At 34.5% G+C, this 17,592-nt stretch overlaps 2 protein-coding genes across 4 annotated transcripts in view; both read right to left on the reverse strand.

The window, feature by feature from the left end:
* Positions 1-366: 366 nt before the first annotated feature.
* On the reverse strand, positions 367-4,303 carry LOC128015986 (PAK4-inhibitor inka2-like). Of its 2 annotated transcripts, XM_052600269.1 has the most exons (3): positions 4,188-4,303; positions 4,050-4,096; positions 367-1,679 (listed from the first exon to the last, which is right to left on the reverse strand). In XM_052600269.1, exons 2-3 carry the CDS (start codon positions 4,050-4,052, stop codon positions 807-809), a joined length of 876 nt encoding a protein of 291 aa, XP_052456229.1. In that variant the 5' UTR covers positions 4,053-4,096; positions 4,188-4,303; the 3' UTR covers positions 367-806. The 2 variants fall into 2 exon arrangements, with proteins under 2 accessions (XP_052456229.1, XP_052456230.1); XM_052600270.1 differs by having other exon boundaries at positions 4,050-4,188.
* A 667-nt stretch (positions 4,304-4,970) lies between these two features.
* LOC128015985 (guanine nucleotide-binding protein G(i) subunit alpha-2) overlaps positions 4,971-17,592 on the reverse strand; it is a 38,947-nt gene continuing 26,325 nt past the window's right edge. Inside the window, exons 2-9 of one of the 2 annotated variants that reach the window (XM_052600268.1) lie at positions 15,202-15,244; positions 12,672-12,813; positions 12,116-12,276; positions 8,337-8,465; positions 8,071-8,200; positions 6,835-6,988; positions 6,402-6,617; positions 4,971-5,664 (exon numbers count right to left, since the gene is read on the reverse strand). In XM_052600268.1, the coding sequence (XP_052456228.1) occupies positions 6,427-6,617; positions 6,835-6,988; positions 8,071-8,200; positions 8,337-8,465; positions 12,116-12,276; positions 12,672-12,813; positions 15,202-15,244 (950 nt within the window). In that variant the 3' untranslated portion in view covers positions 4,971-5,664; positions 6,402-6,426. Of the gene's footprint in view, positions 5,784-6,401; positions 6,618-6,834; positions 6,989-8,070; positions 8,201-8,336; positions 8,466-12,115; positions 12,277-12,671; positions 12,814-15,201; positions 15,245-17,592 lie in introns of both variants that reach the window. The other variant, XM_052600266.1, reaches the window with a different exon arrangement.

Below are 17,592 nucleotides of genomic sequence, written 5' to 3' on the forward strand. Positions count from 1 at the left end.
TCCTGTATCAATATGACCCCCGTGGTCTGTTATTCCCACCCACCTCCCTTTGTTATGCAGCCCTGCCCACCCAGTTCACTGTTAGCATGAATGAGAAGTGCCAGAGACACAAATGAGCTGCGTCTGCTTCAGTTAATTAATTCAATCACCTATAGATGCATCTGTGTGCATTCAGTCCTAATCACATTACAGCAGTGGGTCTCATACTTTTACTTGCGATTGCATTCTGGTTATAAGCCTTAAATTCTGCATATATATGTAATACTGTTTATGTCTACATATCATATCATTATCAGTAAAGACATGTTTTAGTCTGCTTAGAAATGAAGCATAATATTTGCACTGTAAATTAGCAATTCAGTGTGGTTCAAGTCATTTGATTTCAATTGAATGTAGGAGAACATCAAACTTATGAGAGCTAAACAAATTCAATGTTGGTAAGCGCTGAAAATAATTGGGGGATTATAAACTGGAAGACTTATTCTGATTCTTTAATAAATGTGTTGAAAATTGATTTCTTGTATTTCAAGTTGCACTTGCAACCGATTTATAAAAGCAGATTTTGAGACTTGCTTTAAACTAGATTTTTTTTTTTTTTTTAACTATATGGTATATAACTTTTAAAAAATGCTTTAATGGCACTTTCATATTGTTAAATCCTCACTGTCATCAATTGATTTATAACATGACACTTTGGCTTTTAGAAATACGCAGAAGAGTTTATTTTATATAAAAACATTTATTAATTATGTAGAACAATATTAGATTTTTTCAGAAATAAAGTCCAGTCCATTTAAATAAACACATCAGATGTATCCAATGATGTCATTGCATATGATAGGCTGTCGACTCCCAGTCTTCATGACAGTGCTGAACTGGTAAAAGTCTGGTTCCAAATGGTGCAAACTTGTGTGGGACTGGTGAAAGAACGGTTTGGGGGCTTGAAATCCCACCGGACAAGACATGCGTTTAGTGCAAGCCTTTCTCTCCTCGACTCCCTTTGACATGCCCGCTAATTTCCGCCGCATGTTGACCAGAAAGTCCTTGGCTATTTTGCGGCTAGCGTTCGGCTTGAGTTCTGCAGAATCTGGGCATTCTGGAAGATCCATCCAGTTCTTAATAAGATCTGCAAAGCTGTTGTCCCCAAGAACCAATGGTTGCCTGTTACGCCCTCGGGTTAACAAAGACGTGGTCCAGTCCGTTGGGTCGCTGGCCTCAAACGGCATCCAGCGCTCCAGGCATGCATCTGATGTGGATTTAGGTCGAATTTGGTTCGTGCGGATGCACGCGGACGATGAAACGCGTACATTCCTCGTACGTCTCAACACCACACCTTCGTCCTGCCACGATGCTTCAGAGTATCCTGAATCAAAGTCTAGACTTTTCATGCTGCTCGGGGAGCCTCGAGGTAGACGGCCAGCACTGGCCTCCTCATCCTCCTCTTCCTCCAGCGGACTGTCCAAGCAGCAGGCCGAATCGTAGGTGCTGGCGTCACTGATGTCAGAACTCCGCAGGCGGCTGAGCTGCTCCCGCTGTTGTGCCCTTTTTTGACAGGCTCGAGTCACGTATGAGCACTTCGTTTGATCGTCGGGTTCTCTTATCTGCTTCAGATCCTGCAGAGACCTCATCATGCAGCGCATCTGGTCCCGGAAACATTCACCTGAACTGCGAACGCACAGCTGGAGAGAGAAAAAATTAATAAAAAGGTTAGTACCTTGACTACACAAACTGCAGTCTTCAGTCTATAAGTGCAGTAGATGTAGACCCATTCTTCATCACTGTCCCATTTTTTTTTTTTTTTTAATATATATATTTTTGAATCACTTTTTTTGTTGTGCATTGAAAATATTTTTGGAATTTATTTTATTTTGTTTTCATTTTAATTTTAAAGTTTATAAAAAAAATTATATATATATATATATATATATATATATACATATATATATATATATATATATATATATATATATACATATATATATATATACATATATATATATATATATATATATATATATATATATATATATATATATATATATATATAAATTGAAGTTTTAATTATAGTTAAAGTTTTAGTAAATTTGTCATTTTCTTTTTTTTATTTCACAATGTTTATGGTTTTATTTATCAATAAAAACCCAGCACTGTTGCATTGTGCAATCGCAGTACTTTATCTTAAGGACAAGATGAGCTTGTTCCTCAAAAATGTTCGAAATAAACTGTAAATCCATTGTGAGACCGTGTCCAGAAACTATAATCACCTTTGAAAACAATCCATGGACCAGGCCAATCAAACAAGCCATAAAGTTGACTGGTTTTCCCCTCAGATGAAAGCATTCCGGAGTTTTCCACAGTTTAAACCCGCAGCATTAATCAACAACATGATGAGAGTGAGAGAAACTAACACGCAATCCATTTGGCTGAGTCTCGGGGGAGAAGAGTCAGAGCATGAAGCATGCAGATACATCCGCACTGATTGTGGGAACCGGAAACAAGAGGAGTCCCTTCCTGCACTGCTTGTGGAAGAAAGAGTCCACACTTCTCCCACCTCAAGTTCATGATTAGTGCACGGATTGTCGTGGTCCAAAAGGAAATTATGTCATTTTTTGGAACAATGCTCCACTGTGTTGGCTGTAGTTTACAGCAAATGAACTGGGATCAGACTAATTATGTACATCAGTCTATTTAGGAGGGTTCGATACAACCAAAACTTATATTCACAGAAATGCACTTATAATTGGGAAATGTGTCCGCAATGCATTAATATATATATTGATCAGAACAGTAGACTAATGCCATTGCTTTGATTTAAAAAAAAATTATAAATAAAATATTAAATCACAAAAAACTAATATATTAAAATGATGCAGAAATTATAATTACTTAAATATAAAATAAAAACAATAATAATAATAAAATAAAAAAACAGATGTACATTTCTGCTTTAAACCAGTGTTATTTTCGTGTAATGCAGATACTATTAGTTTTAATTGGTCTATATTTTTTTATTTTCTGTTTTAATTTTTACATTTAAAGTTTTAATATGAAAAAAAAATATTTGATTGTCTATAAATGTTGTCTATAAATTTTGTATTATTTTAGTAAATCATGTTAAACTAACTGAAGATGAGAACTGAAATAAGTTATTTTAATTTTATTTTAGGTAACATTTATTTTAAAATGTAAGAATTTAGCAGATGCTTTTATCCAAAGCGACTTAACAGTGCATTCAGGCTAACAATTTTATACCTATCACGTGTTCCTGGGGAATCGAACCCCCAACCTTACCCCCAACATTGCTTGACAACATTTACTTTCACTTCCAGCTCTGTAGTAGCCATAAAGCATTTGGAATTTTTTGGGAATGCTTGCGGAAAAAACACCCACGTATGTGTACAGACGGGTTGAGGCAGGGTTATAGGACCAGTGACCATTCCATGATGTTATCACAGCTGTGAGAATTTAGCCATTTGGCTTTAAGCTGCAAATATGTGTGTGTTTGAAAAGCCAGTGGTTGCCAGAGGCCATGGCAAATGCAGAGTTGGGTGGTGGTTAACCTCCATCACTGCTGAAAATATGATTTCATTTCCAAAACCATATTACAGTTCAAGATTGGTTATAATCCCAGAGGAAGGCACATAATGTGCCAGTGCGGGTGTCGCATTAATATTTTGAGTTAAAATTATAAGAATATTAATTGAAAAAATGAAATTAAGATGCCAGATATAGCTTTTAAGACTCTAAACTGACATTTTGTGGAAGTGCACAAAACACACAGACACTACAGTACCACTGGCCATTTAAATTATTACTGTAAAATCATTTACCAGGGTAAAATTTTTTGCAAGAGTTGCTGCAAAACGTCCTCTCAGAGACAGAAGTGAATTGACCACTTGGTTACTAGTCCATTAACTAAATAAAAAAAACATGCTGGTGACTAATTTTATATTCCGTATATACTTCAGTTTCAGCTTTTCAGACAACAAAATCATCTCTAAATGAACAAGAACAAAACAAGCAAAGTAAAACACCTAACGTTAACTTACCATGTTTATTTTTCGTTTGCTGAGTTAGTCCACCTTGTATTGTTTCCCTTGAGAGAAAAAAAATGATGTGGCATAAATATATTATTTAAATAATGCAGAGCTGTGTATATGCAACCTTAGGGCGTTTGAGAGACTTACCAATTGTTCACAAAAAATATCCAAGAGTTATAAAGCAGTCCAGAGGAACACATTGACTCCTGCTCGTGCTGTCAGTCGGTGCGCGTGTGGACTGAGCGCTGAGCGCTTTTAATCGTGCTGTCAGTTTCCTGTCAGGATAATCTCAACCAATCAGCGACGTCCGTCTGCCAGCCAATCATAGAGAAGTGAAACATGAGCGAAGAACGAGCGCTTCGCAACTGAGACTAGATGATGAACTTTATAAACAGATATAAATTAACAAGATCATTATCAAATAAAATGAAATAGAACTTAAATTATAAATATAAAAAGTGTCCTAATATGTTATTTTATATAACACAAAAAAGGATGGTATCCGAATCAAATGAAATCATGGGATGTACTTTAGGGTACTATGAATATACTACGGGATACAACAATGGAATTTACTCAGTAACATGATAATACCATCACTGTATCATTTGTAATATTATCTAGGCTAATATTTGCCCGAGTGTAGTTTAGGTGTTTTTTATGTAACTAATAAGACTCTTATCAGCTAGTTTACACAGCAAGGATTGCCAGTCATTTAAGAGTCAATTTTTTCTTTACACAAATGTTCCTCTAGCGCCATCATGTGGTAAAGAAATAACAGTGCAGAAGTATGATGAATATGAACTACAGTAGCATGAAAAAAACAAAAACAAAGGAAATCCCTTACCTGGCAGTAGGATAATCAAGTTCAGCAAAAACACATTTGCTGCATCAAGACTCAAAATAAATAAGACACAAGGTGCACAGGTCTGTCTTACATAACTTTTATTTGCAATGAAATCTTTCATGGTATTAAGATATTTAGACTGTGGTCTAAGTTTTATTTAGCTCTTAAAATGTGCTCAACACTTTTACACTTTTCCCTATGATCTACAGACAGTGAAAACAAGGCACAGACATCGCGCAAAAGAAGGGATGGTACAGCAACAGGAAGGAGAAACGTGAGGGCAGATATAAATGTGTTACACGCTAGTCAATTCTGGACGCTGTCAAAGACAAGCTAGAAGAGATAGTGAAGACATGTGAGGGAATGTCAAGAGCCGTGGTCTGAAATGAGCGAGCAATTTCATATGATCCGTCATGCAACAACACACAGCTCGAGTCTGGGATGAAGAGTCGCCGTTACAAAAGGGATGTCTCGTTTTCTTTCTGTGCTCACATTAACTTTACAAAAGAAGCATTTTGCCACTGAGTTTAATAAAATTAGCACATCCATAAAAGAAGTCCTCACCCACCTCATTGGAAAACTGTGGAAAACAAAACCGAACGCTCAATAGAAACAATATTTCAGAATATAATCCTGACTCTCCACATGTTTTCTGGCAGAAAAGAACCGCAAAATTAAATATTTACACATTGAGAACCAAACTAAAATCAGGTTCAGGAAAGAAGGGTGGTGTGCTGGAATTCACTGAAGTTTCTTCTCTCTTCCTTGTTCACAAGTCTTTTTCAGGTCGTCACATAAAAGAACAAAACAACAAAAAACATTATGATTCTTAAAGGTAGTTGAAGGCAGTCTAGCATGTCGTGTAGAACCAGGTCCGTCAAACAGTTTACACCTTCCTGAGGAATAATCACAACAAATGAAGAAGTATGAATTATACACTCACAAACTAACTATATGTTTAATGATTTGTTTGTGAAGTGTGACTGTGCTAGCTTTAAATTAAATAGGGTTTGGCAATTATCCATTTGAAAAATCAAAAGGTCATCAAGTTTTAATATTTTTTATTAAACACGGATGCATTAAATTAAAAGTGTTTTTGAGATTATATAACAAATGTTTCTGAATCCTGAAATCCACAAAAATATGAAGCAGCATTTCAATCCTGATAAAAAGAGCACAAAATCAGCATGTTAAAATGATTTCTGAAGAATCATGTGACACTGAAGACAGCTTTGATCACAGGAATGCATTTAATTTTACAATATATTAAAACAGAAAACGGTTATTTTAAATTGAAATAATATTTGACAATATTACGGTTTTCCCTGTACTTTTGACCAAATAAATGCAGCCTTGTTAAAAAGATATTTCTCTCAAAAGCATTAAACTATTACCAAACGGTAGTGTAAGTGTTCCTCAAATGTTTGAAAAAGCCTTTATTTGATGCTGTTTCTGAGCAGCTCTGCTCATGCATATGAAAGTGTTTCGTGTATGAATGGTCTGTGTGTACTGACCTGGTCATTCTCTTGGGCTCCTTCATTAAAAGAGGCCGCAGTCCTTCAGGTTGTTTTTGATGATGACGTCAGTGACGGCGTCGAACACAAACTGCACGTTCTTAGTGTCAGTCGCACAGGTAAAGTGGGTGTAGATTTCCTTTGTGTCTTTTTTCTTGTTGAGGTCCTCAAACTTGGTCTGGATGTAACTGGCAGCCTCATCGTATTTATTAGCTCCTGTATAAAAACCACACAAAAAATCTCGTCATGCAATTTTAGTTACTTAAACCTTTTTTTTTTTCAGTCAGATTACATTTACATTACTGATAATATTTCAGTCAGATTACACATGCCAAAACTAAATCAAATGAATGTTCTGTGTTTTATTAAAGCATCATTTTTGATGATAGTGATCATCACAGAAAATCATTTGCACAGTGGTGAAGTCAAAGACCTGAGTACTCCGGGTAGCAGATGGTGAGAGGGCTGCGCGTGATCTTCTCCTCAAACAGATCCTTCTTGTTGAGGAAAAGGATGATGGAGGTCTCGGTGAACCACTTGTTGTTACAGATGGAGTCGAACAGTTTCATGCTTTCATGCATGCGGTTCTGAAAAAGAGGAGAGTGACTTATTGAAAGATGAAGATTGCACAGTAACTCAACACCAGAGGACGCTGTCAGCTTGCGTTTGCGCTGCGGAGAGCATGCATTCTAGTGTACACCAGTATTAGATAAGCATTAATCAGAGTTGACAACACAAAAGATACCATCCTAAATCAAAATGGGGCATTTCTTTCAGAAAATAACATGGTGTTTGATTATTTTTTTATATCCCACGAGATTTAACCACTTACGTAAAAGAGCCTTTTACTCTTTGTACACTGAAATTGTTACTAATACTATCAGTATATCAATGCCAATATTAATTGCATAAAATGCAACATGAATGAAGAAGAGGATTTTATTAAACAATACTTTGTTTTTTCTGTGATTTTGGCCGAAAGCCCTAAAAAAAATACATTAAAAAAATAATAAAAGAAATTGACATTTTAAATTGTTTTAATTAAAATAATGAATTACTTCCCCAATCTTCAGATAATTTAATATCATTTTAATTTAAGTGTATTGCTCAACCTCAAAATAAAGAAATACTTCCACAAACATATGATGTTATATCATTTTGATTTGTTTAAATGCATTGCATGACCTTAAAATAATGAAATATTTCCTCAATCTTATGTTACATCATTTTAATTTGTTTAAATGTATTGCGCAACATTAAAATATTGAATTTCTTTCCCAATCTTATCATTTTATATTACTATGTTAATATAATTTTCTGTGTCATCCTTTTATGTTTTTTTTCATGTATTGCTCATCTTTAAAATAATGAAATAGTTCAACCATCTTATGATAATTTTGTTTCACTTTAATATATTTAAATACATTGCTCAATCTAGTAAAAATTACATATCACATATCAGAAAATAAAAACAGGTTGGATTTGAAATGTACGATTCTTGTGCAAGGTTCAGAATTCAGGTTTCAGTTTGGATAACCCACAGTGTTCCCATGATTTCTCCTGTGGCTCTGATTACAGGATAAGGATTTAATTTTTTTTTTTTTTAAAGATCAGACCTAAAACTAAACCTTTCCAAGCCTACTCTTCTCCAGCTGTGTCTGAAACTCACCATCTCCTCGTCTTCTGCCAGCACCAGGTCATAAGCGCTCAGAGCCACACAGAAGATGATGGCTGTTACTCCCTCAAAGCAATGGATCCATTTCTTCCTCTCTGACCTCTGACCTCCCACATCAAACATCCTGAAGAGAGGAGGGAATAAGGAGGCCATAAAAAGGGAGAATATTTGATGTTGGCGGTACTGAAATGCAGCAGCAGCAGATGAAAGTGTCACTTTTCACATGACCATTAACATTTCATGAGCCAAATCTTTCTCACTTGAAGTGCAGATCTTTAAAAGTGAAATGTGTCTCCACGATCCCAGTGGTCTTCACTCGGGTCCTCAAGACGTCCTGCTGGGTGGGGATGTAGTCTGCCCGTGCTATCCTCTCCAGATCATTCAGATAACTACACACACACACACACACACACACACAATTAGGTCACAATTCACAGCTCAGATGAAGAACTGTCATGAAATGAATCATTAATACATGCAGTCCATTTCAAAAAGCTTCATTCTCAGTGACCCGCTGAGTGCAGCATTAAATCAGCCTTCATGTACAGTATGTCTCACAGTCACACAGTATGTGGGCAAATGCATTCACCGCATCCGTGCTCACTTTTGAGGTCCCACACCTGCTCTTAACGCCTGATAAGCTGTGTTTACAATCATCTGCTTGCAACGGAATACTACAGTATTGCTTACTACAGGAGTTCACAACATTTTAGTCAGCAAACCTCTCTAGATTCAAGATTATTTACTTGACAGACCATTAGAGACTTACTTACTAACCAATGCCATTACATTTCAATTATATATACACTGTAACACACAATATATATATATATATATATATATATATATATATATATATATATATATATATATATATATATATAAAATATGCATTGTGTGTTACAGTGTATATATAATTGAAATGTAATGGCATTGGTTAGTAAATAAGTCTCTAATGGTCTATATATATATATATATATATATATATATATATATATATATATATATTAGGGGTGTAACGGTACGCAAAAATCACGGTTCAGTACGTACCTCGGTTTTAAAGTCACGATTCGGTTCATTCGCCACTTAATATGTTAGTTTGGAAACACAAAAATGTATATGTTCCGCACACAAAATATTGCATTTGGTCATTCGGTACACACGTGCACCGTATCGAAACGCTCCGGTACGAATACACATACAGTTATATTTATATACATACACATATTTATATATATATCCCCGGGAACACACGATAGGTAAAAATTTATTGCACTGTAAGTCGCTTTGGATAAAAGCGTCTGCTAAATGCATAAATTTTAATTTACATTATTAATTTACATTTTATTATATATATATATATATATATATATATATATATATATATATATATATATATATATATATATATATATATGCACGCTTTTGAATACACTGTACTCTGGTTGCATACTGCACACCGTGGCTACTGTAGCTGTTCATTTGCATATTCATGCTTACAGTAAATCTGCCTGCTGTATACAGGACAGTGATCAGAGTGAAGTTTGATTTGAGTCCAATCTTCAGCGGTTTCAGCAACACAACAGCTGCTCAAGTGTGAATTAGACTTTGCCTGGTAGCCATAAACATGGTCATATTGGACCGTCGCTGTATGACAGGATACAGGCCCGAGCGCTGAGAGCATTACTATGGCAACCCCGACGGACACTGACCTTTCATTCATCATGATTCAGGCTGAAAAATGTGCTCATACTTGTGATCAACTGAAGATACAATTTCAGTTTCATAATAACAGTCCTAATAAGTTCACCAGTGTTTTCTGACTATTTAAACAGAGTTAAAGGCAACCCTTTTCTACTTTATTGGATGAATATAATAAAGCCTGTCAAGAACATTATTAGGCTGTACTTCACACACACACAGAATATGTTATATATGTTATACATCTAGAAAAGATTTAAAGATGTTAAATTAATCGGATTTACACTTCTATTACAGGATGAAATAATTGTCTACAAAATTCTAAAAAAAAAAAAGAAAAAAATCTTCAAATTGGTTAGAACTTAATATTAAAATAATTTCAATATTTTGGAGTGAAATATGACACACATGTGTTTTTATTAAATTCAATATATTCACATAAGCATATGGTGATAGAGAACGAGAGAAAGGATTCATAGCCGATCATATATAAATATATATATATCTTAAAGTAACTGCATGTCATTTTTTATTCCACTGCAATCTCTTCAGTTCAAGCTGATTTACAACAAACAGTGACAACATATACAAGAACAATAATTCTATTAAATTAAACAAATAAAATGATTATATTGCATCCACCATTAACTTCTTATTAAAACCACGCTTTTCTGATCACACAATGAGGAAATACTCAAGACTCACATTATTCAGAAGAAAATTATAATTACAATCATAAATGAAAAACCTCTATTGCGAGATGAACTGAAATGACCCACTATCTTCCTTCAAGCGTTGGAGTTTATTTCCCGCCAGCGCTGGTTTTAATGGGCTTCAGGACAGAGAGAAGGCCTGAGGATGGTGACACACTCCATCTGCTTTAACTACTGAGACGGTCTCTTTCAACAAACATACGCAGCTGAACGCAAGTCTTAATGCTACTTCTGATCTTGGTTAAGGACTAACTTAAGTATGAAGTAGTTATTACTCTTAACTATCTCTGACTATAGCAGTTTTGAGCCCAAGAACTTAAATATGAGATCTGAACTACTAACCACAATTAAAACCTCAAACATATGTTTTATCATCATAAATAAAACAGATAGTGCTGTCAAAATTAGTGGGTTAATTCATGCGTTTATTTTTTCAGTTTAATGTATTAAAAATATTTAACACAATTAACTCAGGGGGCAGAGTTTTTGAGAGGGTGGAACTCTGGCTGGACTGAAGTTTGCTTGAATTCTGTGCAATGAAAGTGTTATAATTAGTTAATTACAATGTTTTATTAAATCCATGTTAAATACATGTTTAAAAATATTTTATGATGTGACACTCATATCTGACACTTGAGTGAAAAGTTGTTCCTCGTTTTTAACGATTTAATAACTAATAATGTTATTATTTAATATCATAAGAAGTTAAATTAGTTCATTTTTATATTGATTGACAGCACTAAAAAAAAAAAAAAAAATCACATGAAACAGAAAAATTATATACATATAAAAGATTTCATTTATATACTTTATGATAAAATAAACGCTTAATTAAATTCCCTATATATATATATATATATATATATATATATATATATATATATATATATATATATATATATATATATCTCAGTTAGTATTTTTTCAGGTAGAACTTTACATTTATCTTTATAAATACATTTATATTTGAGCAGAATTTCTACTTGTCTACAAAGCTACATGCATCTAAGCAATAACCCTCAGAGCAAAAGGTTATGAATCAAATGAACCAAAGGCAGGAGACATTTCTGCCAACAACAATAGATGGACTTGGCATTGAGTTCCCTGCTTGAACCTGCCTCCCATCATGCATCAGTGTTTATGTGCGCCTTAAAAGTCACTTTTTGTCTAGAGAGAGATTTGTAATTTAGTTTTCTGTTGCCACTCCTCGCACAATTCTCTTCCTCAAGTGCTTGTGTTGTTCTGAAGTACATCTAATTAATGAAACCTAATTAAACAGCAGGCCGTGTGAGGCGTGAGCTGCAGTGATCTGACAGAGGTCATGAGACAAGTGAGAGGATTTAACTGAAGGAAAATGAGTCACGCACCCCGAGTGGATTACTGCGTTCATAAACCAACAACCCACGCATTTAAAGTTTAAGCCAACAATTTTACACTAATGTGCAAAAGTATGGGCTAAGATTTTTTTTTTTTTAAATAAATGTATACTTTCATTCAACAAGTGTGCATTAAATAAAAAAATGAATTGTTACAACAAAAAAAGAACATTTACAAAAAATGCAGAACATTTTATATTTTATTCTGTTCTAGTGTGTGTGTGTGTGTGTGTGTGTATAGACACTCACTAGGCAGCAGAGTCGTTGAGCTGATACTCTCTGGACCTGGTGAAACATCCCTGGACCCCGCTGTCGGCCCACAGTCTGCGGATCACATTGGCCAGATCTTCAGTCAAGATCCCCTGCTCCTCCGCTGCTGCAGACAGAGCAAACAGCTGCCGCGCATCGTCCTGCACACACACACACACACACACACACAGTGTTGAGCGAGGGACAAAACATGCTGAAAGAACTTGGCTGTAACTGGATGGAAACTTTGCTTTAGAGCAATTACAGAATACCTTGAACAAGGATTTACTGTAAATTTACTGTGGCTCCAAACATATTAACCTGGTGTATTTGTAATGGCAATACTTCAAGTTAAAATAACCAAGAAACTGCTCATTGTGAATAATTCAATGCACACAATAACCCGATCTGCCTCTAAAGGATCTGAGATTTTATGCCAAACATTAAACCTGAAGATCAGAAAGGTGAAGTTGCCACAGTGTGCGGGACTCTCTGAATTATTTACAGAATCTCAGCATGACCTACATACTCATCCCAGACATTACAGAGGTCTTACCACTCGGGCGGTCTCTCCGTAGTCGATCTTGAGGTTGCTCATGGCTTTAATGATGGCCATTATGGACTGGATGGTGTTGCTGTAGACCACGGCTCTGTACTGCTTACACTCGTCTTCTGAGTAGCCGTCTTCATGGATGATTCTGAACAGAGGGTGAAATGGCATAATTAAACAACTACAATACTGACCTAAAAGAACTGTAGAGAATGGTATAATGCCATCTGGGAATGCTATGTAACTAAAGTCAACTAAACTACATTAAACTTTAAACTATTAAACTAGAGAAGCTTATAATGATATCTGGAAATGAAAAATGTAATTAATTAAAATAAAAAACAGAAAATTATAGGCTGTCAAGGAATGCCTATATGAATGAAATAATCAAAATAATAATAAAAAATAAGAGCAGAGAATCGTATGACATCTGGGAAAATAAAATAAAATAAAATAAAATAAAATAAACAAAATAATGAAATAACAATATTTGATCATTTCAAACTGAAACAGCCATTTTTAAATCTCAATTATTTTTTTTTTTACAAAACTCTGAAATAATTTGTCTGATTGGGAAATGTGTCTAATGAGTCTAATAAGGCCTTTATTTGCCAATTAAAACCTATGATGTAGCATATATTTATTTTGAAAACTGATATTGGCCATCATATAAACTATATCAGCCATAAAACTGAAAAGTGTTTCCGTGCCTGGTTCAAAACCTCTGTTGGTTGTTGTCTGTAATGTGCATTATTTAACACATCCCATGTTCACTAACGTCAGCAGATATTGTCATCTTCTCTTAGTATGAGCGAGTCAGCAAATATAAAATAGGCCAGTAAGGCCTTATTGAAATGATATTTTACATGGGATCTTTATCAAAATCATTTAAATGCACATGACTTCAAAGAAACAACTGAAAATGTCAGGAAGAAAAAAAGTTTTCAGCAGCTCAGAGGAGAGGAAGCTCAAGATAATGGATCTTAAAAGGCTTGATCAAATGAAGCTGAATCTTCATATGCTTGGTAAATGGTGCATAGAAGAAAAGTGTGATTCACGACACCTTCAGGACTGTTACTCTGGGTTATAAAGCGTTAGAAACTCTTGTCTTCTGCTGGTAACACTAACACTTAGATATACATAGTACAATAAAAAGACTAACAATAAATGCACACACCTTTCATCCAATACATTTAAAGCTTGCAAAAGATGTACAATGATGCTTCAACCCAAACAACTTTTATTTATCCTCACAAAACAATGCCAAATTTGTTATATTGAAAATACACTATTTGGCATGCTATTTCAGTATGTTTATGAAGTCTGCATCCACACATGCTTAATCTTACGAGATGTTCTGCAGAATAAGGGTTACCATCGAGACAAGAGTGAGCAGAACAGAACTGCACGAAGAGAGAAGTGCAACATTTTGGTATCATGAGGAGATGGATGGTGTCTATTAATCATGAACAGGATGAGGGCGTCTGAAGTAACGAAGCAGCGCTGCATCACAGGGTCTGTAAGGAGGTGCACTCGAGCGGAAATGTGACTCCATCACGGAAATGAAACTCATAACAGCAGCTAGTGTCGCTTTCTGTTAACTCCTGTCTCAGCGCTGCGTCTCACACACATGATGTCATTTGTTCAAAGAGCTGTGTATGTGTGACAGATGAAGCCTAGATTTATTACTGAATATAAATAATGTGCGCACACTTTTATCTCAGCAGCTGCAATGAGCTAATTTACTGTCAATGTGTGATTTATCAGAGTTTAAGCAGCAGTTTCAGAGGAAGAGTACAGAGTCTGCATGGGTCTTTCTGAAATCACAGGCTTGTTTGAATGTCAAATTGAAAGGAAGCTTAAATATGATGCTTAAAAATGATGTGGTGACTGCTTGTGATGTTTTCAGTGTCTCTTATCTCACTATATGTGGACTGGACCACATCTCCATGAGACACACACAAACTCAACCCGGCAAAATAGAGGTTGGGTTTGACTTTGTGACAGCAATATACTGTACATTAGAAAGTACTTGTCAAAGTAATAATAAAAGAATAATAATAATAAAAAAAGAAAAACACTTGTGCAGCACTTTGGGAAAAAGAATAAAAAGGAATTTTTACATTATCATTTGATTACATTTAAAAATAAATAAATTAAATTAAATATATATATATTTATTTATTTATTAATTACTGATTACCACTATTTTTGATAATGAATTTGTATCAAATAATAATAAAACAAAATTTGAACAGCAAATTTCTTGTACCAAACTAATTTGATAACATTAAAACATTTTTTTTAATTCATAAGGCCCTATTGTTAAAAAAAATATATAGCAATACATTTTTAAACTGTAAAAGTTTAATGAATTCAATTGATTGGAAATGCTTTTTTATTTTATAAAATATAATTAAATCCTCCAAAATCTAAACTAGAAAATTTAAACAGAATTATGGAAAAATAAGACAGAATATTTTACAGGGCCCTAAAATGTAATTTTCTGAAACTTTTCTTAAAAATTTCTGCTTACTTCATTTGTTTCACAATGGTGCTCTTCCCTGATTCACCCGCACCTGAAGAGAGAAGAAAAGAGTCAATGAAAATGCAGAGCAAGCAGTCAAATATAACAAACTAATGGGTTTACCTTTAAAAATAAAACAATTTATTAAAAAAGGTCAAACCAACAACAGTCAACTAAACATAGTCATATCACTGAGTAGCTCCTATAGTGCATTGCCAGTTTCACTGCATATCAACACTCACACAGATGGGCGTTCTCAAATACTCTGTGCATGAAATATTATATCTGAAGTGTGCTTCTACTGAAAGACTCTGCACTTCTTCCGCTCCTGAAGATGATTTCAGTCTAATATTGCTCACTGAAGCTGTGCCAAAATATCTGCTGTCAAAACTCAGCTTCGTGTTGATGTAGCCCGGCCACGGCTCTCCACTTGATGTTATTTCCTGATGTTCTGAGAGGAGGATCACAAGTTCACACATGTATACGAAAAAGGTCTGGGAACAGTTTGGATTATTCCTGCATAAATTAATGAGCTCTGTTTGTCAATGTGGTAAAAGCACAGCTCTGAGCCGTTCTGCATCTGAAAGTGCTGAGAGAACAAAAAACCTCTCCCGGTCAAACTCTGAGTGGAAGATGTGGAGAGCTCATTCAATTACAAACAACTATATCAAAAGGCTTTCAGCTAAGTGTACAAGGAGATCGGGATCAAGATTTAATCAGATCATATTAGTTATAATTCGATCTCAAAAAACACCAGTTGAAGAATAATTTTACCTGTTCATGATTGGTACAAGACGTTGTTTAGATCTTTGGTATAAATCAAAATACCATGGTTTTAATATCTGTACCAGGGTGCAGCTGCAGCATTTTATATGGAGAAAGCCAGAAAGCAAAAAGTACTCAATTTCATTTTCTTTTAACATGTTTAAATGCAGTAGAAGATGGAAATGGAGACGCAGCATCTGCGCAGGAGTGCCGTCAGCAGCCCCTACAGCAGTGTGTGAAATGTGCGTCTCCTCGGCCATCTGCTCAATCATTACAACACAGCTAGCTCTGTATGAAGCACACTCAACGGCCTAATTTACTGCACAGTACCACAAATCAATTACTAACTCATACTGTCTTTTTTTTTAAACCATCTGAAGAATATTTATCTGAAAAAAAATTATTATATATATATATATATATATATATATATATATATATATATATATGATAGAAAATAATTATAATAAAATAAACCAACAACCAAATTCCACTTTATTGGAGGTGTGCAACTTCTTAAAAATTAAATTAAATTAAATTAAATTAAAAATTTAATTAAATTAAACAACTGATAACCAAATACAGCTTTATTGGAATTGTGTAAAATAAAACAAAACAATGAAACAAAACAAAACAAAAAACAATATAAAATAAAATAAAACAAACAATATCACTTCATTGGAAGCATGTATTTTTATTTTTTTTGTAAATAAGGGTAAAAAAAAAAATTGTTTGAAAACTGACAACCAAATACAATTTTCTTGGAAGTGTGTGATTTCTTAAATAAGACAACACTATCTTATTGTTCTCGAGGAAGTGATTAATTACAATTAAAACATTTAAAAAGGAAGAAATAAATATGTAAACACCCCACACAAATAAACACGTTGAGCTTGTATGAATGGTTGACTTTCGTGTCCTCCTCTGGATTAATATTTTACTTTTATTGTTACCTTTGAGCTCCTACAGTATTGAGACTGTACTACATTATGGTCCATTGTACTTTGTACAAAGAAAAAAATAAAGCTCTTAGGAAAAGAACAACAGAACAGAAAAGCACACCTAAACATTTACTGACCCAAGAGACACACTTACAGAGCGTCCCATGAGCACTGCTCCTGTATCCAGAGCTCATGGGATACACCATTACACCAGCTCCACTGTACTACAATACTTACTAATGGAGAAATGAGAAAAAGAGCCAATAATTGATCCTTATGAGACTTGAAGAATAACAGCTGAACCCCGGCACGCCACAGAGAGTAAAACAGTGTAACTGGAGACAAAGGGAGAGTTTTAATACACAATGGACTAATAAACTTAACTAGTACTTCAGGAGTTTGTTCATTTAACGGATGCAAAGCAGATGAAGTTGGTTATAAGATCAGGTGGCGACTTTAAATAACATCTAATTAAACAAGTACTGCAGATACAATATCATAAACCGCTCATTTAAAAAAGCTGCTGGATAATTAGTAGTGTAGTTGGCAAGCACGAGTGTTACTATTCCTCAAACAAAAAAAACAAAAAAACTGTACATCAGGCACATTAATGATAATAAGCCAAAAAGTATGATCTTTCTTTTTCTTTATGGAAGAATGAGAGGGAAAAAGAAAGAGAAGCAAAAAGATGTGT

This window comes from Carassius gibelio, chromosome A6 (assembly GCF_023724105.1).
Source record: "Carassius gibelio isolate Cgi1373 ecotype wild population from Czech Republic chromosome A6, carGib1.2-hapl.c, whole genome shotgun sequence".
Lineage (NCBI taxonomy): Eukaryota > Metazoa > Chordata > Actinopteri > Cypriniformes > Cyprinidae > Carassius > Carassius gibelio.